At 46.7% G+C, this 25049-nt stretch overlaps 1 protein-coding gene and 1 pseudogene across 1 annotated transcript; both read right to left on the bottom strand.

Annotated features, from left to right (window-relative positions):
- Positions 1–452: 452 nt before the first annotated feature.
- Positions 453–5492, bottom strand: LOC128122562 (60S ribosomal protein L31-like; annotated as a pseudogene).
- Positions 5493–8672: 3180 nt separating this feature from the next.
- Positions 8673–9891, bottom strand: Ccnq (cyclin Q). The gene has a single exon (XM_052756523.1). It carries the CDS (start codon positions 9812–9814, stop codon positions 9062–9064), a length of 753 nt encoding a protein of 250 aa, XP_052612483.1. The 5' UTR covers positions 9815–9891; the 3' UTR covers positions 8673–9061.
- Positions 9892–25049: the final 15158 nt, after the last annotated feature.

Below are 25049 nucleotides of genomic sequence, written 5' to 3'. Positions count from 1 at the left end.
TATCCGTCAACTCTGAAATGTGTAGAAGATGCTCTGTGTCATGCAGCATCAAATACTCAGCCAAGATGTAATTCTCATGTAAAAATAAACCAGCACATTCATCTCATTAGTATGCGTTCATCTTTAATAAGTGCTTAAATTATGTGAATACCAAAGAATTGTTTTAAAATAGATTTCTTTATGATTAATCTCAGCAAATGTTTTGTGTATATGTCATTGATATGTGTGTGTGTATGTGCTCATACGGGGAAGGGAAGGTCAAAAGTCAATGTCAGGTATCTTTTTCAGTCACTCCCTGCCTTATCTGTCTGTCTATCTACCCAACTTCTGTCTGTTTGTCTGTCTATTTATCTATCTATCTCTCTATCTAGCCATCTATTTATTTGGGAGGCAGTTCTCCAACTTTATTTGACACTCAGCAGGTTAGTTCTCCTCCACATTGACTGTAGATTTTAGAATGTGGTAACAGGCATGAATGTCACCAATGTGCAGAGCTTGTTAGGTGAGTCCTCGTCCTCATGACATTTTCTAGACAAACATACATGCACATGGATACAATTTGGAACGTTATTCATTTGTCCCACGTGGCTTTATTGAGCCTGGTGTCAATGCGCACATCTGGAATCCCCATCTCCTTCATGGCAAACTTCCGGATTTCTTTTAACTCCCAAGGAACACACTTCTTGAGGCCCACTCCATGGACGGCTTGTGAATGCTGATGGTGTGTTCTCGGGTCACCAGCTTGGTGATGGCAGAACGGCCCTTCTTCTTCTCGCCACCCTTCTTTGCGGGAGCCGTTCTGCCGGGCCCAAGTTGGAAATGACGGGCGCGAGGGATTGTGGGAAGGAAAGCTGTGTCACAAGGGTTATCCGCCTTATTCTTGAGACAGAATCTGTCCCCGAAGTGGGAGCTTACTGATTCATCTACACTGGCTGGCCCGTAAGCTCCAGGGATCCTCCAACTTCCCCTTCCCCAGTGCTGAGATCTCAGGGACCACGGTCATGCCTGGCTTTTATGTCAAGGCTGGGGCTAGAACTCAGGACCGTATGCTTGAATAGTGAGCACTTTGCCAGTAGAACAGTTTCCCTACTTATATACCTGTACACCTGCGGTGATGTTTTCCTGGTGGGCAGGGGGGAAGAGCCTGAGTGGAAAAGTTTAAGAAGCCCTGGTCTTACTTAGACCATGATCTACCAATCCTGCTGCAGACACTTCCCTTCACTGGGTCTGCAAATGTTCCCTTGGAATTTCCATCCCTTCTTCAAGGGCACTTTCTTCTTTTGTCCTGGCCTTTAAGGTCACGCAGAAGATAAATATAGTTTTCAGAGATTAATGAAAGATATTGTCCTTGTGTCACCCAGAGGCCACACAAGAGGAAATCTGATACCCTCAAGTTCATTGATGAAGATATTTATTTAGTATTATTATTTGCATTATTATTTCTGTTAGTACGTACATATGTGTACATGCCACAAGCTCATGTGTGGCAATCAGAGGACGACTTTCTGAAGTCAGTTCTCTCCTTCCACCTTTATCTGAGTATCAAGGATCAAGCACAGCAAACTCCTTTTCCAAATGAGCCATCTCATCCCGCCCCCTTTTCTGTTTTAAACAGCTAAACTTTGGGATAATTTCTGATACAGAAATAGCTAGTAGCATCTTTGTTGTGTGGATTTTTAGCTCCCTTTGCTTCCTTTGACCTGCTCCAAGGACCTAGTCAGCCTGGTGATGGTGAGAACTGGGAAGCTGGGGGCCATCGAGGGTGGGGCCATCGAGGCTATATGGAGTTGGAGGAGGATGCCTGGAGTAGCAGGAAGTACCTCTGTGATGACCTCATTGCTCAGAGAACGACAATGGAGGAACACAGGGCTGGACAATAAAGCCTCTCTGTCACACAAGGCCAGCTGGCCTGATCAAGTTCTCAGTGACATGCCTGGGCTGAAAGCGTTAAAGACTGTGGACCTCCCTTTGCCGAGACTGGAGCTCCCAGCAGGTTACAAGGGACAGGGTGAAAATCCAGATGGAATCAGGGCAGCCGCCCTAAGACAGGAGGCTGCTCTTAGAATCCAGGGACCTGTGATCTTGAACAACTTGTTTGACTTTCTGGATAATATCCACTTTGTAGGCATAGCTCCTTCGACAGGGTTATTTTGAAGATGCGTGTGATAATGTAGGTGACGCTTTTTATGGAATGCACATGGAAGATTGATTTTTGTCATTATTCCTGGAAGAGGGCCAAGTTGAGAGTCTGCCTAGACGTTTGTGCTGAGATCTGGGTGAGTGGAAGAGGCCAGCAAAATCCTCCAAAGCAGGGCTGTGGACCAATGTGGTGGGCCTCTCTTCAAAGTAAAAGACCAATGAGTGTTCCAAAGGCCACCTCCAAATGGAACTGGAAGCACAGAGAATTTGTCGGCAAAAGCCCCATTGCTTCTTGGATATGAAGTAAGCCTTCAGAGATGGCTCATTCCATTTTGATATATGAGCTGCTAAGATGAGACTACAGCTCAAGCCTCGTTTGACACAAAGACATTCTTACAGACGACTTATTCCAAGAAGTCAGTGAATGAAAATAGACCAGCGTTCTCATCTGGAAGTCATGACTCATGGTTCTCCAGAGCATTTGCACAGGAGCAAAACTCAGGAGGGTGGATTCACACCTCATCGATGTCAGCAATTTCACACTGAGGAGAATCTATCAGTCTAATGAGTTGGAAAATCAGATGATATCAGATGAAAAGTGACACTTCAGAAATGATATGGAAGTTTTGTAGAAATCCTAGAAAATCCATGATCATATAGGATAGGCATAATTGGTCACAGGTAAGTAGAAAGATTTTAAAAGCTGGGTGTGGTGGTGTATATCACTCAGGAGGCAGAGGCAGGCAGATCTCTGAGTCTGAGGCCAGACTGGTCTGCAGAGTGAGTTCCAGGACAGCCAGGGCTGCAGAGAGACTTTGTCTCAAAAAGGAAATTTTTTTTTAAAAGGTGAATAAGATTACTGATAAGAACTTGAGTGAGCCTAGTGGTGGTGGCACACACCTTTAATCCCAGCACTCGGGAGGCAGAGCCAAGCAGATCTCTGTGAGTTCAAGGCCAGCCTGGTCTACAAAGCAAGATCCAAGACAGGCACCAAAACTACACAGAGAGACCCTGTCTTGAAAAAAAAAACAAAACAAAACAACAAACAACAACAACAACCCCCCCTACACACACAAAAAAAGATCTTGAATGACTACTTCCAAGGTTTTCAAGGGTTATGCACCTGAATCTGCCATGTTTTTAAAGTATGCCCACTTTTCAATTTTAATTGTAGCATAATTTTTAAAGATGAAATAAAGTACACAAGTCCTTACAGAAGTCCCTTTCGGAGATGCGCTTACCCCTCATGATGGAGGCATTAGTATATGATCAGTCCCTAAAGTTTTTAAAATAGCAGTAAGTAAAAGGAAAAGTACTTATTTATCTGTCAGTTTATTTTTGTGACAATGTATCATTAGCCCAGGCTAGTTCAACTCATTTTGCAACCAAGGATGACCATAAACTTCTGATCCTCCTGTTTCCACCACTTAGGGGCTGGAATTACAGGTGTGTGCCATCACACCTGTTAATACAGTGCTGGCAACTGAACGCAGGGCTTTGTGAGTGTTAGGCAAGCACTCTACCAACTGAACGACAGCCCCAGCCCCCAGGAAAGTATTCAGTTAAAGTATAGACCTCATTTACCACATGTAGACTTAGAATCTTAATTCACATTTGTGGATAAGTGCTGCTTTAAGAGAAATCTCAGGTCTGGAGAGTCAGCCCCATGGTTAAGAGCACTTCTTGCTCTTGCAGAGGACCCAGGTTCCTATATGGTGATTCACAATCACCCGTAACTCCAGTTCTGGGGATTCTATACCCTCTTCTGACCTCTATGGGCACCAGTCACAAATGTGGGGCACTAATTTACATGTGGGCAAAACACACATACACATAAAGTAAAAAAAGTATCTTTAAAAGTTTTCAAAATCTCAAAATGTCCTTTTAATTATCCAGATGTAAAACATTGTACTTATTTATTGTCCTTAGAAGAAATGGTGACATCTTTGTTAAACTAAATACAGATTTTGATACTGTAAATTATGACTCTGCAAAGTGCCATTTACTGATAAAAACTACTTGGAGCTGGGCAGCTGTGGCACATGCCTTTAATCCTAGTACTTGAGAGGCAGAGGAAGGTAGATCTCTGTGAGTTCGAGGCCAGCCTGGTCTACAGAGTGAGTTCCAGGACAGCCAGGACTGTTTCACAGAGAAACCCTGTCTTGAAAAACAAAAACAAACAAACAAAACCTACTTGAGATGTTCATTAAACACAGATTCTATCTTGGCACAGTGGCACATGCCTGTAGTCCTAGTATTTGGGAGGCAGGGGCAGGAAGATTGTCAAAAATTTGAGGACAGCCTAGGTTACACAGTGAGTTCCAGGTTAATCAGCTCTGTATAGTGGAATTCTTTCAAAAATTGACAAAACAAATCAATAAACAAACAATATAGTTTCTGGGAATTGTTTTCACTGGGCCTGGGGCAGAGCCCTGGAATCCATAGATGTAACGGCCTCCCCGCCCCCTTACCATCACTGGTTTCTTTGGCAGAACAATTCTGCGAAATGGTGCTTTATATGTGATTTATGTGAAGTAACCTTTACAATGACCCTCCAAAGGGACCAGGGAGGTGGTACCAAGCCTGAAGACCTGAGTTTGATCCCCTACCTGGTGGAAGGAGAGAATGGACTTCTGCAAGTTGGCCTCTGTGTGTGTGTGTGTGTGTGTGTGCATGTACACACACACACACACACACACACACACACACACACACACACACACGAATAAGCAAATGCATTAAAATAAAATAATAAGAAAGAAAAGAAGATCTCCTAAAGCAGGAGCCATTATCTCTTGTATTTTCCAGGTGAGGAAACCAGTTGGCAAACAGGGGAGTAGCTGGCACTAGCCAGAGCTGCCTGTCCCGGGTGAGGTGCACAATCACTATACCGAACCGAGGGTGTCGGGGGTGTCATGGTTGGAGGTGAGCTCTTCATGGCATAATGGCCACCTTCACACTGGATGAGAGGTTGACTGGGAGGTGAGCCAGGAAGAGGAAACCTGAAGCCTGAAGATCACTTCAATGACTCTAGGGTCTCTGGGTTTGAGCAATGCTTCTGTGGGCCCCGGGAGACAAAAAAGGGACACAGAATTTGTGTCCTAGGCTCTGGGTGGTAGAGAGATTCAGAGTCCTGGAAGCCAGGGCTTGGCAGCTCACCATGCATCTCCAAAGGGGCACCCCAAAATTTCCCTCAGATGCTTTCAGGGCTGGATAGGGTCCCTGGAACTGATGCCAAGAACACAAGCAATGTTGTGTAGTGGTTGTTTCCTAGGCATTTAAGACATTACCATAGGCATTGCTTCAAATATGGGGGACGCCTTCAGAAGAGATGAGGTCAGGTAGGGATCCATGCCTTTGTCATGTGGGCAGTAAAAGTTAGTGGGCCTCCCTGTTAGATTCACAGACTGGCCAAGACTGTGACCCTTATGTGACATAATTAGGTTTTTGTTTGTTTGGGTTTTTTTTTTTTTTTTTTTTTTTTTGGTTTTTGGAGACAGGGTTTCTCTGTGTAGCTTTGCGCCTTTCCTGGGACTCACTTGGTAGCCCAGGCTGGCCTCGAACTCACAAAGATCCGCCTGCCTCTGCCTCCTGAGTGCTGGGATTAAAGGCGTGCGCCACCACCGCCCGGCCATAATTAGTTTTTTAATGTGTCTAGACCTCATTAAGTTCTCTGAAAAAGGATGCTGGAGTGCAGTGTTCAGCCCAGGGGGTGAGAACCAGTCAAGGTCGTTGTTTTGAACAGAGAAATTTTGAACTCCCCTTTTTCCTCTTTCATTCACTGTTCCTCAGTTTCCCCAGCTTCCCCCTCTTTAGCTCAGCTTTATTTCTGACAAAGGTGAAGATCTGTAGGTCCTCACTTTCTCTTCTTCTGTCACTCAGCTCATTTATTGCTCAGGAAGTAGATGGGGTGGGTGGGATGATAATTTATAGAGTGATTTGGAGATACTGGCCTAAGTACTCATGCATGAACACATGTGTGTACACACATGCACCCTTACATGTATACATGCTTCTTTTATTTCATCCTTGCCTTGACTTTGTCAAGATAAGGAGAAGAACGCTTCATTTTTGAGTCTAATTCTTTAGAATCTTACATATGGTGGACACTAGCCATTTACAGAAAATTCATGAAGATGTAACCAAAATTTGAGGACTCCTAGCCTATTTCCAGGGCCACTGAAAGTGACCCAGGAGCATCACTGGAAGGATTGTAGTTACAGAGCAAAAATCAAGGATGCGCGCGCACGCACACACACACACACACAGATTTAGTTATATACCCTAGGCTGTGTCAATTTCTAGATCCTCCTGCTTCTGCCCAAGTTCTGGGATTACAGGCAAGCACCACCTGCCCCCAGACAACTGCTTTCTTTCTATCCTTTGGCAGGGAGATGGAGAGAAAAGAAGGCATGCGGTTGACCTGGTAGAATGGCAGAATAATCACAAAGAATGTGACAGTGCCAAAACATTGAAGAGAATGGAGAAGATTAACACAATAGATGTTTGCCTTCCTGCGGCAAGGGAGTGGATGGGGAGGGCTACCAGACACCTCAGACAGGAGATCACGGCGGAGATCAACCCAGCAAGTCACAGGCTTTCACTGCAGCCTTCAGAAGTAAGGCTCTCGGCCAGTTGGAGGGGACACACACCTTTAATCCTTGCACCTGGAAGGCAGACACAGGCGGTCTCTGTGTTCAAGGCCAGCCTGGTCTACTACGGAGCGAGTTCCAGGACACCCAGGGTTACTCAGAGAAACCCAAAAATAAAAAAGTAAAGCTGTCTTTCCTAGGGTGAGAGGAGCCAGGCCATAGGATAGAAACACATTTCTGTCGCTATCCCATTTCCTCCTCCAAGCCCCTGTCTGTCAAGGAGAAGAGAGTAACTTGTAGATCATCTTGTAAGTGATGGGGTAGGGGCAGAAGCCACGTTTACCTGATGCTTTCTCTACTCTGGACGGAAGGCCCTGGAGGGTAGGCCAGGGAGTACCAATACAGGAGCTGCATGCTGCTTCTACCCAAACAAGCTCGCCAGCCTGAAGGGCCAGGGAGACTTGTGAGTGCCTGGGAACAAACCTGAAAGACAAGCCCTTCATGTTACTGTCCCTATCATTCCACCACGGGCTCCAGACACTGCTGAAGGATCATTATCACAGAGGCTGCCATCCCAGGCCAACAAAGACAACTCATATTCCCCTGCTCTCCCTCTCTTTCATTTCAAGGTGCTGGATGACTTGATTTCTAGATCGTTTTCTAGCCCATAATATTGCCTCAATTATGAGTTTTGACCTCAGCGTTCTCCCTTTTTCTTTCTTTCTTTTCTTCCTAAGACAGAGTCTCCTCCTAGTCCAGGATGCCATCGATCTGACTCTGAGATTCTTCCCGCCCCCCACCTGATTGCTGGGATTACCGACATGCATGTACCACCATGCCTGGTTTTGCAGTGCTAGGAATCAAACCCGGGATCTTGTACGTGCTCGGCAAGCCTTCCACTAATTGAGCTACATCCCTAACCTCCTATTTTCTTAATCTAGAGTGACTAAGCTTTTGCTGGGGTTGTATTCATATAGTTCTGGAGGCCAGAGTTGGGCCTGACACATGGTAAGGACGTGGAGAAAAGTTTGTTGTGAGCATGAAGGGGTAAGTGAATAGCTACTCCAGAGACTCATGGGTCCCTGCTCCTGCTCCCAATACCTCCTTTCCTTGCTTTTATTAAGTTTTTTGTTTGTTTGTTTTGTTTTTAGTTATTTTAAGACAGAGTTTCTCTGTGTAGCCCTGGCTGTCCTGGAACTCACTCTGTAAACCAGGCTGGCCTTGAACTCAGAGAGATCGGCCTGCCTCTGCCTCCCAAGTGCTGGGATTAAAGGTGTGCACCACCACCCGGCCTGTGTGTTAAGTTTTTTGATAAGGTGTCACTCTGCAGCTTAGGTTGTCCTGGAACTCAAGATCCTCCTGCCTTTGCCATGCTCAGCTTTTCCCCCTTGGTCTTCAAGAAGTCAATTACTCTGTTCCTGATGCCGTCAGCCAGGACAAAGAGGCGTCTCTAACACAATTGTCTTATGCTTCAGGGAAGTCCATTGTGTGGAAACTTATGGGGATAATAAATTATGATGGTGGTTCTTTTAAATAGGCATCTGTGAAGAAAGATAAGCAAGATCTCACTATAAAGGTCCATAATCATGGGCAGGGCCCAGGGAAAACTGTTGAGAAGGCAAACAATGAAGAGATGTAACAAAAGACAGAAATTCTTAGTCATCACTATGCATTTAAAACTCTCCCAACTAATACTTTGTTTGCCTGTCTTTGTGTATTTTTTTGTAGATATTATAGTGCATCCATGTTTTTCAATTCTGCTATCTTTTATGCTGCCTAATATGAACCTTTACCCACACTGTCATAAACCCTTATAAGTTTTAGTGGTTGAATAATACTCCATTTTATGGATATTCCACACTTCATCAACCATTTCCCCAATATTGATCATTTAGTTTCCAATATCTCCCCTATTGTAACTAAGTAATACTACAAGGCAGAGTTTTGTGCATTAAACATTTCCCATATTTTATTTGCATAATTTTTATTAAACAAAATAAGATTCCATATTATACATTCATACTTCTCCAAATCCGGTTTTTAAAGACTCCTGAGGGTGCAGTCCTATCTATTAACTTTCCAGTTGGTGACCTCACACCTCAATTGCAATGGTCCATGCCTCAAACGCAGCATCTTCTCAAAGGGCAAAGGCTGATAACACTGCCACTTCTAGGAAGCTCAATGTGTCCTGCCCACATGGAGGCTCTTGGCATTATTTGGACAAGGGCTGCTGGGAACAAAATGACAGCTGGGACCTGCCATCACAGCAACTTGGCACCATACCCAGGCTGCCAATAATCCTGGTCTTTGGTCAGGCCTCGGCCAGGGCCTTAAGGGATCTCTGTATCCATAGTATAAATCTGAATGAGATCAGACACAATATTGTCAATGATTGGCTTGGTAAGGTCGTCACTAAACACTTGCCACCAAGGCTTCTCAGCCTCACCCTCTGCAGGCACCTCGACTCCATAGACCTGCAGGGCCAGGTAGAGCACTGCCACGGCGAGGTGCTGAGCCTGGAAGCGGAGGCACAGCCCCCCATGGTAGCTATCTCGTAGCAGGGCCCAGGCTGTAACAGAGATGGGGGTTCGCTGCCAGCTGTAACGATTCAGCCAGTTCTTGAGGGAAATCAAGTAGTGCAGCAGGTACTTGTGTGGGTGCTGGAAAGAGACCTGGAAGCGCAAAACTCGTAGCATAAGCAGCTCACATTGCACAATGCTGTCCCGCAGCTCCCAGAAACGGGAATCCAGCTCCAACGGCTCGCTGCCCGGGTTAAAGTACCTGTGTGACACGTTGATGATGTCACGTGTACGCAAGTGTTGCTCCTCCACTTTGCCGGCCAAGTAAATGGAAGACATGGCGACCAGGTAGAGGTCATAAGCGTCCAGGTTGATCTCGCAGAAGAACTTATGGTAAATGGTGCACGCGGTGGCGATGGGGATGGACTGCATGCCTAGCTTGACGCCTGCCTCCATGATAAACCGGGTTACTCGGAAGTGCACCCTCGCCTCGGGCGCCGGCTTCTCCTCAGCTCGCGCCGCCGCCGCCCCTCTTTCGCCGCTGTCTGGCCGAGCAGCCTCCATGAGGCCCAGCAGGCCGCCCCGGAAGGAGAAGCGCTCCGGCGCGCCGAGGCCGGCTCCGGGGGTCCTCGCGGAGGGGGCGTGGTCGTTTGACGGCACGCCCCCGCCCCGCCCCGCCCCGCCGCCACACCTACCCTGCCCGGCTTTCCCCTCGATTCAAGATGCGATCTCAGGAGAAGCTTGCTGGAGCCGAGGGAGTGCTATTTTTTAAGACATTTGAGAAGATACCATTTCTAATTTAGGGGCTTTTCCTCACTGTTCTTGAGAATCCAGGATCTGGATAGGATGAGGACCGACCCTTGCCCTAGCACTGGCCTCTGTGACCTTGGGGATCTTGGTTGACCCTCTAAGGTCTGAGTTCCTTAGGTGCAAGTTGGGATGGTTGGCTGTCCCCTCCTCATGGAGTGCTTGTGAGAAAAAATGAACAAATACAGTGTGCTCCCTAAGTTTGGCTTTGGTTTGTTTTTGAGGCAAGAATTCTACACTTAGTCCAGGCTGGGCTTGTACTTTCGATCCTCTTACCCTAGCCTCCTGGGTGCTGGATTTCAGGTGTACACTACCACAATCATAGACTTTTTCTTATTATAATTTGTGTAGGTTACCAATAAAGATGGACTTTTCATTTACATTTTCCTCTTTATATGCATTATTTTATTTTACTTTTTTCTTTTTCTTTTTTTTTTTTTTTGGCAGGGGGTGGGGTAGACAGGGTTTCTCTGTCTAACAGGCTGTCCTGGAACTCACTCTGTAGACCAGGCTGGCCTTAAACTCACAGAGCTTACAGAGATCCACCCGCCTCTGCCTCTTGAGTGCTGGGATTAAAGGTGTTCTCCACCACCACCACCCAGCTAAGACATTATTTTAAAGTGGAAAAAAAAATCTAAGCCATAAGGGACTCTCAAAAGAGCTATATGTATTAGACAATGTAGCAGATAAGATTTTCTTAGGGTTCATCTAACCCCCAAGAAGAGCAGGTCCTAGTAACCCATAATTTCTATACTTCCCTCTGTTTGACCACTTTTAGCACAGCACAACCATCCTCTTTAAATGTTTCCCATGAGACTACATTCTTACAGATTTTTTGTTTGTTTTTTTTGAGAGAGGGTCTCACTGTGTAGTTCAGGCAGGCCTGGAACCTGCTATGTAGACCAGGTTGGGCTTGAACACACAGAGATCTGCCTGCCTCTGCCTGACAAGTGCTGAGACTACCACATGCTACAGAAATCTCTATGTTGTTAGTGCTGGAGATAGAACCCAGCACTTTACCTTGAGCTAAATGCCCCGCCCCTTCAGTATGGTTTTTTTTGTTTGTTATTATGTCAAAGGATCCTCTTGGAACACATCGGCAGTGGTGGAATAAGTTTGGAGGGAAAACTGGACTGTTTCCAGAGCTCCATAGTACCCTGACTTCTGTAGGAGCCCATTGTCTGGTGAGGTGAGAATGTCCTTCTCGGGTGCTGGGGGCTGCATTTAGCCCTTTAGGCAGGAGGGCAAAGCAGCCAGTGTCTGCTGCGGCTCCCCTCCCTCTGAAAGCAGCTGTAAATCCATTTCCTGTCTTGTAATTATGTCTCATGTAGTAATTAGCCTCTTCATATCAATGAAGCTAAATTTCCATGGGTAATGAAGTGAAGCCACAGTGTGTGAGACAAATTGAAATGTGGCATGGGCAGGTGATGGCCTCCCAGATTTCCTTGGGGACAGAGGTTATTTAACCCTTCGTATTCAAAGTCCACTGTGTGCTGGGTGCTCTTCCACTCTCTGGTCCTTGCTCCCGGAGCCTGTGACCTTCTCTCCTTGGCTCAGGACAACTTCTGTCATCAAGCTGACAGAAACACGCAGCCCTGCTTGTCAGGGTGTTGCCAGGATGGAGGAGCACTCTCCAAAGTTCCGCTCCTTGGGACCCTCTTCCACCCTGAAATGTCTCCTAGACACTGTCCTTCAAAGGCAAACAGAGTTCTTTGAGTTCAAGACCAGCCTGGTCTACACAGAGAATTCCTGGATGGCCAGAGCTACATACCCTGTCTCAAAAAAATTTTTTTTAATTAAAAAAAAAAAAAAAAAAAGCCCTGAGGGCACAAAAGCATTTCAGGGTCCTGAAGCCCTGAAGCCAGTTCAGAGCCATCTCTGGGAGAACATATTTGGGCTTTCTCTGTACGCCTAGGTGGAGTGAGTCTGGGAGATGCAGCCTCATAGCATGGCCTTGTGGAAGAACTCAGTCTTGGGAATAAAGGGCACTAACCCCAATCTTCCATCATCCTTTTTCTTCTCCTTCTCCTTCTCCTCCTCCTCCTCCTCCTCCTCCTCCTCCTCCTCCTCCTCCTCCTCCTCCTCCTTCTCACTATGTAGCCCAACATTGGCTAGCCTGGAACTCAACATATAGACCACGCTGGCCTTGAACTCATAGAGATCTGCCTGCCTCTGCCTCCCGAGTGCTGGGATTAAAGGTGTTCAGCACCATGCCTGGTCTGCTTCTTTCTTTCTTGCCCTTACCCTTTCCAGGCTTCTCCCCATTATCAGGCTATTTTGGAGATACCCATTGTTCCTTGGCTTTGCCGAGAATGGAGTGGAGCATACAGGACGCACCTAAACTGTTAGGAAAATTAAGAAAGAGGACATTGCATTAGCCTTAACCTCCATTTCTTTTCTTTTTCTTTCTTTTTGTTTTTGTTTGTTTGTGTTTTGAGACAGAGTTTCACTCTGTAGCCTGGCTGTCCTGTGTCCTAGAACTCGCTCTGAAGACCGGGCTGGCTCCAAACTCAGAGATCCGCCTGTCCCAGCTTCTTGAGTGCAGGGATTAAAGGCATGGGCTACCGTCTCCCAGCTTCTTTCTTTCTTTTTCAGACAAATCTTGTGTAGTTCATGCTGGCCTTGAACTCCTTACCTTCTTGCTTCTGCCTCCTACGTGCCGGGGTCCCAGGCATGAGCCATCACCTCTAGCTGAACCCTTTTTCTTGTCTTTCTTTCTTTCTTTAAATGTTTATGTGTACTAGTTTTAATCATGTGCAAGTTTGTGTGTCTATACACGGGTATGTGCATGTGAGTGTAGGTGCCCGCAGAGGCCAGAGGCATCAGAGCTCCTGGAGCAAGAGTTACACACAGTTGTAAGCTGCCTGACGTGGGTGCTGGGAATCAAACCTCTGGAAGAGCTGTAAGCATTCTTCACTGCTGAGCTGTCTCTCCAGGCCCCAGCCTTTTCTTCTGAGATGGTCTTACTGTGGAGTTGGCCCTTGAACTTCTGCTTCATCCTTCCATGGACTGGGATTAGAGGCATGCATGACCCTAACTGACCTAACCTTGAATCCTTGAACAAGCTACTCAGTTACTGATTAAGTCCCTTAGATCCCTCATCTCTAAAATGAGGACAAGGATTACTGCCACGCATATCTCATTGAACTCAGTCAGGAAGAGGCAGGGAGTTTCTGGCTTTTCTGGGACATGTCTAGGAAAGCATGTCCATACATTGGCTGTGCCTTCCCAGCTTGGCACACATAAGGTCAACCAAATATAACATGTCCTTTTTATCTCTTAGAAATGTAAAACTGCCAAACAAGATGATAAATAGTATATAAAAATGTCATAATGAAACCCATTATTTTGGATGTTAAGGTTCAGTTAATTGAGGAGAAAAAAAGTAGTAACAAGGGTCCTAAAGAATTAGAAATTCTCCAGAAAATTCCAGGCTATGTGGAGAACAGCCTGGGGCCCTGGAGCCAGAGGAGGAACATCTCCAAGGAGAAGATTTGTCTCAGGGTTCCAATAACTTATCTCAGAGCTAAATCTACATATGCACATTTCCTGGCTTTTGTTTCATCCTTTCTATAAAGTGTAATTCTGCTACTGGCAGGGCTGCGAGAAGCTAAGAATTTCTCTCTCTGGCCAAAACTGTAAATAAATCCTTTTCTTTCCCAATTTCTTTCTGTCTCCCAGTTTTTTGGTAAAGTTGCGAGCAAGAGTGCGGAGATCTCAAGACCACAGGTACTTTCTTACTAGCTGCCTACTCCAGACCCTATCGAGACCTTGCACATTGGTTCTGTGGTCTAACCGCAGACATTCCACGAGGGAGGTATTGTTTATCTTACATGTAAATAAGACAATTGTGATACTGAAGACACGACTGGGGTTAAGAGCACTGGCTGCTCTTCCAGATGATCTGGGTTTGATTCCCAGCACCCACATGGTGATTTACAACCGTCTGTAATTCCAGTTCCAGGGAATTCGATGCCTTCTGGCCTCCATGGGCATTAGACATACACATGGTACACAGACTTACATGCAAGCACTTGTACATATAAAAAATAAAATAGGGGTTGGGGATTTAGCTCAGTGGTAGAGTGCTTGCCTAGCAAGAGCAAGGCCCTGGGTTCGGTCCTCAGCTCTGAAAAAAAAAATTATAAAAAACAGTAAAGAGGTCACCCATGGTCTAATGAATATTACATCCTTTCCTGAGACCAGCATTAATGATTATACTCTGTGTGTGTGTGTGTGTGTGTGTGTGTGCTCGTGGAGGTGTACACACACACACACACACACACACACACACACACACACACACACACACACGATCACATGCCCCCAAAGACCAAAGGAAAACTTTGGGTTTCCTTCCTCAGGTGTTGTTCTTCAGACACTGTCTACATTTTTGTTTTTTATTTGTTTGTTTGGTTTGGGTTTTTTTTTTTTTTGCATCTTTTTTTTTTTCATTTTTCTTAAGAAATTTTCTACTCACTCTACATACCACCCACAGACTCCCCCTTGGTTTGGTTTTTTGAGACAGGGTCTCACTATGTAACCCTGGCTGTCCTGGAACTCTCTGTAGGCAAGGCTGGCCTGAAATTCACAGAAATCCACCTGCCTCTGCCTCCCAAGTGTTGGAGTTAAATGTGTGCTTTTAAATCCGGCTTACACGCTGATTTACCACTGAGCTAAATCCCCAACCCCACCTTTTTGTTTTTAAGACAGGTTATCTCACTGGCCTGAAAAGGTTAGGGTGTCTGGCCAGGGAATCCCAGAGATCCTCCTGTTTCCACTTCCCTAGCGCTGGAATTACAAGCGTGCACCACCACATCTGGTTCTCTCTCTCTCTCTCTGTGTGTGTGTGTGCGTGCGTGCGTGCGTGCGTGTGTGTGTGTGTGTGTGTGTGTGTGTGTGTGTGTGTGTGTGTATTGTATGTATGTATATGTATGAGTGTATGCGTGTAAATGAAGGCCAGAGGTTGATATCGTGTATCTTCCTTGATTGTTCTCCATCTTTTTTTTTTTTTTTTTGAGACAGAATTGCTCACTGAACCTGGAATTCATCAGTTCAATTAGGCTGACTAGCCAATGAGCCCCAGAGACCCTCTTGTCCCTGCTCCCAGCACTGGAGTTCCAGACACACTCTGCCACAGTCCTTTGTAAGGCAAGCATTCAACCAACTGTGATTAGTTTTATTTGTGAAGCTGACCCATCTAGAATCACCTGGGAAGAGCATCTCAATGGGAGATTCTCTAGATCATGTTGAGCTGTGTGTATGGGGTGTTGACTGCATTAGTTGATGTGGGGAGACCCAGGCCACCTTGAGTGGCACCATTCCCTAGACTCGAGCCCTGGACTATACACATGAGTGGAGAAGGTGAGCTAGATAGCGGACACGCATACATTTCTTCTCTCTTTTCTCCTGCCTGTGGATGTGACTAGCACCTCAAGTCCCCTGCTGACTTGACTTTTCCGGAATGATGGACCATAATCTGGAATTATAATCGGAATGAGCCCTAAATTGCTTTTTTCATCAGGGTATTTTATCAGAGCAACAGAAATAAAACCAGGATACTAACTTAAGCTTCTCCCAGGCCCTGGTTAAGCTTTTTCTAAGAATTTGTTTGCTTTTGTTTACGTTGCAGACACATAGTCTTGGATTCATACATAAACACCAATTTTCCCAGCTTATTCGTGTCCAGGTTTCATTATGGCTTTGACAGAAAGTGGCCTGGTGCTTGCAATGAGTCAACTATGACTTTCATCTCTGCGGGGCTCCAGGGGGTTTCTCAAGCTATCCCCTCAATAGGAAGCAGAGAGAGCCTCAGAATGGGGTGCCAGGGCTTCTTCCCTACAAGAACACTTCTAACTTTTTTTTTGGCAGAGCTAATAATACCTGCCTTATAAGATTGTTGCTGGTATTAAAATAAATATTTGCACATACAGGTCAGTGCTGGTGGCTGGGAGTGTAATTCAGTTGTGTATGTGTGTGCTTCCATTTGCATGTACACACCCACATTCCTAGCGTGCAGTGAGCCCTGGGTGCCACTGCCAGCACCATATAAAGCTGGTCATGATAGCACAGGATCCATATCCTTTGGAGGATGAATTTGGGGCCAGCCTGGGCTACAAGACACCTTGTCTCAAACAGATAGTACTGGGTACACATTAAGTGCTTGGTCGTTGTCATTTTTGCCGCATATCCCCAGTCAGCTATTTCATGAAGTGCTTTTTATGCACACAATTCTCATTCAGATGGTACCACAATTCTGTACAGTGCATGGCAGCCTGGGCTGATGGTAAATTCGAGGCTAGCTTGCCCTGCATATTAAGACCTCCTCTCAACAAATAAACACACAAAAAAAGTCCTTATACTCTTATTCATCTTCTTCATCTCTTTATGGGCCTTCTTCAGAAAAACCTCTGGAGTCTAAGGGTGGCAGCAGTTGGCTTAGGGACTTGATGAGAAGTCAGGGTGGGGTGGTGCTGGGTGACCTTGTGGTGAGCTGGATGGACCCTGTGGTGTCTGGCACTGTCTCCAACTAATGGTGGGATATTGTCCTTTAAATGACTTGTAAAGGGTCTCTTTCTTTTTGGGGTGTCAGGCAAAGTCAGGTTAAGCTCTGAAGAGTTTTAAGGAGTGAGAGCAGGCAGGGTAAAAATAAACTTTCACATTAATCCATTATCCTAATGATCGTCCTAAAGATAAACTTGATCAGATATGAGCATTGCTGAGATTGATTTGCCTAAAATAAGAAGCTCATTTGCATTTTTCTGATTTTCCTCTACTTCATTTAGCTACATTAAGGGACAGCTGCAGCTCTTGCCAAGGACAAACATTTGAAATATATGGATATTGCCTGTGTGTATTTATGGGGCTCAGTGTCCTCCCCATCCACCTGTGGGTATTGTAATCTGGAGGAGCGGGGGCAGCTGAGGGAAGTTCAAGGTGACAGCTCTGGTTTGCTAATGCAGAGTGAGCCTTTGCAACTTCCATTTGATCTCATTTTAAAATGTATACATTGGTGGAATCAAAGAGCATGTCTGGTTCAAATGGCTTGGAGACGATCCTAGTCTGCAGTCTCTATGAGGTCATTAACACCTCTTTTTTTTTTTTTTTTTTTTTTTTTTTTTTGGTTTTTCGAGACAGAGTCTCTCTGTGTAGCTTTGCGCCTTTCCTGGATCTCGCTCTGTAGACCAGGCTGGCCTCGAACTCACAAAGATCCGCCTGCCTCTGCCTCCCGAGTGCTGGGATTAAAGGCGTGCGCCACCACCACCCGGCTTTTTTTTTTTTTTTTTTTTTTTTTTTTTTTTTTTTTTATTAACACACCTCTTATTCATTAGCAACTTAAAGCCAGCGAGGAGAGATGCTTGCATTCCCATTTCCAGAGGAGGTTTGGGCCTTGTCCACAGTGTCTAAGATTCCCCACACCTGGCTCTCAGTGCCTTCCAGGTCAGAATTCTCTGACATGGGACTCAGATGCCTAGAACAGCTCTGAGAACTCGTTTCTCTGAGGAAAGATAGAGTCTTAGCGATGCATGTGACCTCGCTTTTTATCATGTGATCTCCAAACATGAATATATCTGTGAGCTCACACAAAGCATTGGTGTGTGCTTCTAGGCAAAGATGGCTGTGAACAATAAAGACCCTCAAAGCCATAGCCTCTGAGTGTCAGGGACCCCACTGGCCCTATTCCCACCTTCAGCTCCAGGCCTCGCTCCTCCATAGCCAGCCACTCCTCAAGGTGATTTTGTGATTCACTTGAGGGAAAGAACACAAGCTGTGGAATCTGATGGTCATGGGTGGAGGCTTTGCCTTGCGTGAATGTCAGCTGGTATTCCTGGGGTACTTTCCATGTAGAATTGAACTTATTACCTGTACTGGCTAGTTTTATGTCAATTTGACACAAGCTACAGTCATTGGGGGGCGGGGGAGGGGGGGAAGTAGCCTCAATTGAGAAAATGCCTCCATAAGACCAGGCTGAAGATAAAAGCCTATAGGGATTGATGTGAGAGGACCCAGTCTGTTATGGGTGGGACCACCCCTAAGCTGGTGGTTTTGGGTTCTGGCAAGCAACCTGGAGCAAGCTAGTTAGCAACACCCTCCATGGCCTCTGCATCAGCTCCTGCCACCACCAGGTTCCTGCCTCCAGGTTCCTGCTCTGTTTGAGTTCCTGTCCTGACTTCCTTCCATGATGAACAGTGATATGGAAGTTTAAGCCAAACAAACCTTTTCCTATCCAAGTTGCTTTTAGTCATGGTGTTTCATCAAATCAATGGTAACCCTAAACCCGGACATCGTCCTATTTAATTAATATGCCATTGGTCTCCTGATCCACCTGCCTCTATCTCCCAAGTGCTAGAATTACAGGTGTGTTGCTAAAATTCCTTCCCTAGGGGAGATGTAAACAATGTCTACCCGTCCTCCTAAGGTCCCAAATACAACCCAAATTCCACCAAACTTCTCTGGGGGAACCAATGCGTTTATTAGGCTAATTTACAGAGCACAGGTGAGGGGTTCCAGGTAGAAGTGGGGTTCCAGGTGGAAGTGTGGGTGGCCTTAAAGCAGCTGTCCTGGAAGGTCTGCTCCCAGCATGGACAGTGACTCTTCCCTCTTCCAACTGACACACTCTAGCCCTCCTTGAGGCCACAGGCAATTATGGAGAATTGCATACTACTTGTCGGGAGGGGTGAAGCTTCCGCTGAAGACCCTCCCCGGCCCTCCTTCTATGAAGGAATGTCACTACATAGTCTACAGACCTAGCTGTGAGGATCTTTGCAAGCCATCACAACTAAACTCAGGAAGATGGGGGAAGTGTAGGCTGGGAGGGATAGTCCTGTATAAGGTGTGTGCTGTGCATCATGCCAGGCTAAGTTAACTTAAAAAAACTGATAATATAGTCCTTCGACCCAAAATCACAAAGCTTCACAAAATAAAAAATAAAAATAGGCCTTGGCGGAGCCGAGCAGTGGTGGCGCACGCCTTTAATCCCAGCACTCGGGAGGCAGAGGCAGGGGGATCACTGTGAGTTCGGGGCCAGCCTGGTCTACAGAGCGAGTTCCAGGACAGGCTCCAAAGCTACACAGAGAAACTATTGTCTCAAAAACAAAACAACACACAAAAAAAACCAAAACAAAAAACGAAAAAAAAACAAACCAAAACCAAAAATAATAAATAAATAAATAATAAATCAAAGTAAAACACTAGCTGGGCACAGTGGTACCTGCTGTGAGCCCAGAAACTAGCAGACAGAGGCAGGAGTGCAGAGAACCCAAAGTCAGCCAGGGCCAGTAGCAAGACTCCCATCCTGTGACTGGAGAGATTGTTCAGCAGTTCAGGACACTTGTTGCTCTTTGTTGAGAACCAGTGGAGTCCAGCACACACACACATCAGGTGGCTCACAAATGCCTGTAACTCTGGCTCCAGGGCATCGGACTCGCTCTTCTGGCTTCTGTGAGCACACACTAAAAATAAATTTTAAAAATTAGCTGGGGGGTGGTGATGGTGTTGATGGTGGTGGTGGTGGTGATGGTGGTGGTGGTGGTGGTGGTGGTGGTGGTGGTGGTGGTGGTGGTGATGGTGGTGATGGTGGCGGTGGCGGTGGTGATGGTGGTGATGGTGGCGGTGGCGGTGGTGGTGCACACCTTTAATCCCAGCACTCGGCAGGCAGAAGTAAGTGGATCTCTGTGAGTTTGAGGCCAGCCTGAGTGAGTTCCAGGACAGCCAGAGCTGCTACACAAAGAAATCCTGTCTCGAAAACAAAACAAACAGAAAAACAATTTTAGAAGGGCCTGTCTTATAAAGAGAGAAGGTGGTGAGGGAGGGAATGGTCAGCTGTCCTCGCCAGTTCATCTTTCAGCCCGAGTCCACTTTTCTGGAATCGACTTTGGAAGCTGCATGTACTCTCTTCCAGAGACTGGATGTAAGTACAAGCAAAAAGACAGATGTGCCATTCAACTCTGGGGCGGCGGGGAGGGGTAGTAAATCCTTCCACAGTGAGGAGTGTTAAGGAACTGGAAGCTCCATGCTTAAGACCACAGTCCAGTGTTGACGTTTGTAGCGTGGACATCTAGGCTGATTTTAGGCCAACAGGCTGTGTTCCTCTGCTTTGCCTGATTTTATTTCTCCTCTAACGAAAAGTGCTTGGCTCCTCACTCTTCCCCTCATCTGGCAAGCTCCCAGATACCCTTGGGACTCAGCATCTATTGTCTCCTCTAGAGGATGCTCCTCCTTCCAGTGCCCCCTCCCCACTAAAGGCTAATCATTTCCTTCTTTGCCCACCCCCCCCCCGCCCACCATACCTCTCACTAGTTACTACTGCTGCTATGATTATGAATTGTTATTAGTGTTTGTGGTGCTGGGGATCAAGCTCAGAGCCTCATAAATGGTAGGCAAGTGATGTATCATTCAGCCTCGTTCCCAGTCCCCACCCCATATATAAACTATCCATATTCCACACAGTTGGAAAGATCCCAGGAGAATATCCCTATTCCCCTCTCCCTGACTACCCACTCATCACCAGTGTGAATAAAACAAAACAAACAAACAAAACAATCAAGCCAGGGCCACGCATGCACTTGAATGATTCCTTCGCTCTTGTATCACCTCACAATGCTCTTGGAGTTGTTTCATAGTGGAGCATAAAGAACCCTTTATTCCCTTCCCTACGGCAGAGCGCTCTTTGTGTGGGTACACTATCATTCCCGGAGCCAGCCTCCTGTTGGTGGACATTTAGGTCATTCCCAACCTTTTGCCATTGCAGACAATGCCACATTGAATAGCATTGTCAGTGCGTCATTGTGCCCATGTGGGTGTGTATTTGTGAGATAAATTCTTGCAAGTGGGATTTCTGGGTGAAAGGATGTGTGTGTTCGTGATTTCAGGTATCATAGCCGGGCCGTTCGTCTTCAGGGCTGCACCTGCCATTGACACTTTCACCATCCATGCAGGATGGAGTCTCTTTCTCTAGCCCATGGTAGGCCTCTGTCCTTTCGACTCCCCTTCCCTGGAATGTCCTGTCTCATCGGTCTACCGGGTGCTGTTCTTTTTTAATGTCAGCTCAAAGACCCCATCATAGCACACATCGTTCTGGCTCCTCGCTGCCCATCATAGCACACATCGTTCTGGCTCCTCGATGCCCATCATAGCACACATCGTTCTGGCTCCTCGCTGCCGACTCATTTCTCTGCCCCACTGGTTGCTGAGGTCCTTAGGGTACAAAGTACCCAACAGGTCACTGATGTGAATTACTTCACATAGGTGCTCAACGCCTGGGCAGTTGAGCTTGTCTCTGGGTGTTGGTCCAGTGGAGCTTACGGATTTTTGTTCTGTTTGCTTGGGTGTGTGTCATTCTTTTTGACGGGGTCTGTAGCCCAGGCTGGACTCAAAACCTCTTTGTAGCCAAGGATGACCTTGAACTTCAGATCCTCTTGCCTCCACCTCTCAAGCGCTAGGGTTACAGGCATGTGCCACCACATTTGGTTGATATGGTGCTAGGGGGTGGAACCAGGGACTCCCAAATGCTAGGCAAGCACTCTGCCACCTAAGCTATATCCCCAGTCACCACTCACTGTGGGAACTCTGGGGCCCTCAAACATTGGAGCCCAGCTAAAAGCTCAGTGCCACACTACTACCCCAGAGATACCCACAGCAGATGGCAGGGTGTCTCTGAGGTTGCGGGTTCTGATCATCATAACCTCCTTTCCCTGAGGAGTCTCATCTTTCAGACTGTTTTCCATTCTGTCTGAACTGGAAGACTAAGCTTCGTCTCGTGTAAAAAAACCTATGCTGCGCCACCCCCACCCCCCACCCCCAACAAATGAAACTGTCACCCTCCAGATTATTACTGTCTGGAGGGGCAGGAGCAGAATTTGGCCCCAGGAAAGCAAGTGCAGTGGAGGCAGGTGGGAGTAATCCCCAGTGCCTGGGGTGGGGGAGGGGCGGCAGATGGCTCCCCAGGCAAGCCTTGAAAGCCAGGATTAAAAAGTAATTTTCAGCGTGCTGGAGACGGGACTGCAGATTTGGGTCACCACACTTAACTCTTTCCTGACCTCGGGGCTGAGAGGAGGTGTCCTATCTAGGGATGAGGGTGGATGCTTTCCTAGCCCATCACCGCAACCTCTAGGCTGCAGCCTCAGGGACAGCACCTGGCAATTTCAGAGACTCTGAGTCAAGCCCCTTTGCAGGGACAAACTCAGGAGCCTGTCCCCCTTGAGTCTCTCCCCAGTTCATTTCTCCCCAAGGTGCTGAACGTTATATGAAAGCCCTTAAATGACACCTTCTCCTGCCTGTTATCTAAGGTACAGCAGATAGTTGTACTAAGGAGAAGTTACTGTCCAGTCACTTCCTGAGCTGCTTGCTGTTCTTTCTCCAGATAAGATCTTTAGTAACTGGTCTTGTTCCCCTTCTCCAGCTCACCCCTGTCCCACCCCATAAGTATTGAATTAGTTTCTACAAGGAATGAGTTTTCCCCCACACTGTTGAACTATGAGATTTTGACATACTTCCCCCTTTCTCTTCAGTTGCCAGGAAACTCAAAGCCAAATTCACCAATGAATCCCATAATTTCTGTGAATGCATTTTATTTTTTTTCTACACATCTTGTTAATCTATTCTAACTTATATTTTCCTTAGTCCTGGTTGTATTTTTCTGTTTACATTCTGCTGTATTGTTGAATGGATGTCCCGTATGTTGTACCAAATCCTTTGTGCAACTAGGTGAAGTAAGTAAGTGCATAAATACTTCATACGTAGTATTCATTCAACTTTTAAGATCAGTATCTGTTACATGCTCAATCCTGTAGAAGATTAGTGGCTGATGCAGATAAAATTTACTTAAACATTTATTACCTATCATATGCTGGGTATTATGCATCAGACCTTTTCTGTCATCTGTTCTAATGGTTTTCTGACATACATAATTCAGTGAACCCCCACAGAGTGTTTAGTCCTGTTCTAACTATTCTTTTTGGAGGGAGAGTGTTGAGAGCAGGATCTTGATATGTAGCCAGGCTATGCTTGAACTGGGAACCCTCCTGACTCAGCCTTCAGAGTGCTGGGATTGAAGGCCTGCACCACCTCCAGAAGTAGCAATTAGCTACGCTAATTAGCGTTTTATCCCATGGAATTGTAGTTACAGGCATTTGTGAGCTACCCGGTGTAGATGCTGGGAACCACACCCAGGTCCTCTGTAAGAGCAGTAAGTGCTCTTAACCACTGAACCATCTCACTACTCCAGCTCTACACCCCTGAGAGTTTAATGAACAACAAGCCAGAACCAGAACTGGGAGCCTGGCACAAGGTGGAGCATGCATTCCTTACTGCATTCAGTAACTACCTCCTTCTCTCTCCACGGGAAGCCACTCCAAGTCCATCTGTGGTCCCTGTGCTCTGGGCCAGACCTTATACCCTGTGAGCAAGTGACCCAGATAGGGCCATGAGTGCTCTGTATTCACCACCAGAGTTGGTTCAGCATGTAACATGTGACCCACGTGGGTCCAAAGTGAAGCCTAGGGTCCGTGTGGGTGTTACTGGGAGGAGTGTTGTTTTCCTTACTGCGGTGTGGGAGTCTGACCATATGTATGACTGAAGTTTGGGCAGCCATCCTCCTACCCTGAGCAGATGCCCATCTTGGGGTGGGTGGGGGGCAGCATACAGGAAGTGGAGTCTAGAGGCAAAGAGAAAGGTGATTGACAGGTCCTGGGGATTTTATTTAGTTGCCTAGATGTAACTATACCAGAAGCCGGCATGATCTGCCCCAGGATGGATGGTTCAGCTCTAAGCCAGCAAATTCTCTTTCTCTCTCTCAATCTCCCTCTCTCTGCTCTCTAACTGCAGAGACAATGTGACCTTCTACCTCATGTTCCTCCTGCCACCATGCCTCTCCCACCGTGATGGACGGTACCTCCAATTTGTGAGCCAAGGGCCCTTTTGTTCCTTAACTCGCTTTTCTCACGACCGTGAGAGAAGTCACTACTATAGTTTCTAATCGTTTATAACAAGAACAAAACACCCTAACTTATATACGATCCTCAATGAATTTTCATTCCCACTTACCGGACCTGCCCAATACTGAAGCTAATAAGCGGCAGCGTTGGTATTCGCAGCCAGCTCTGACTGCGAGCCTGTGCACATCATGCTCATAGAAACACTCAGTTGGGGCGCCAGACAGAAATGAAACAGGTGGATTCGGAATTACTAAGGACGGCCGGCCACTCTGTAAGAGCTGGGGCACCTTCTCTCTGAGCTGTCCTCCTCAGAGCTGTGTGAGCTCTGGGAGAAGCGCTCATGCCGATTCACAGATGCACCTCTTCCTCCTGGACCAGGAGCTCCGACCTCTGCTCTCTTAAAGGAGGACACCCCGGAAGCAGCAAGATTCCATTATCACGGGCTGAGGGGGATAAAACAGATCCTCTGTGGTGAACATTGTGAAATGTCCCCCCAAGGCTCACGTAGTTGAATACTTGGTTCCCAGCTGGCTGAACTTGGGACAGTCGTGGAACCTTTTGGAGGTGAAACTACCCTGGAGGAATTGGGTCACTGCAGACCAGCTTTGAGGTTCTACAGCCCACGCCCATTTCCGATTTGCTGTCTGCTTCCTAAGGGTGGCTGTAGTGTGACCACAGGCGTCCGAGTTCTACCATTCTTTTCCCTTCCCTGATGGAGTATTCCCCACTCTGAGACCGCGAGCCAAGTAAACCTTCTCTCCTAACATTGCCTCTCTCAGGTATTCTGTCACAGCCGTGAGAAAAGCAACTAATACAGTCACCCAAGTCTCTGTCTGACCTGCCAGCTGAGTGCCGCTTTCCCACGCGTAGTTACAGAAGCACTCAGAGGTTAGGGTTAGGGTTTGGGTTAGGGCCTGACCTGAAGCCGTGGTTCAAGAGGGTGCAGCTACAGCTTGAGCTGGAGTGGATCTTCCGTGTGGTCATGGAAGCATCATCCCCGTGATGCTGGCTTGGTCGGTGGACAGATTGCAAGAGGTCACTCGAATTTCAAAGGAAAG

Source organism: Peromyscus californicus, unplaced genomic scaffold (assembly GCF_007827085.1).
Source record: "Peromyscus californicus insignis strain IS unplaced genomic scaffold, ASM782708v3 Scaffold_3__1_contigs__length_106647218, whole genome shotgun sequence".
Taxonomy (NCBI): Eukaryota; Metazoa; Chordata; class Mammalia; order Rodentia; family Cricetidae; genus Peromyscus; species Peromyscus californicus.
This window is presented reverse-complemented; position numbering and strand designations above follow the sequence as displayed.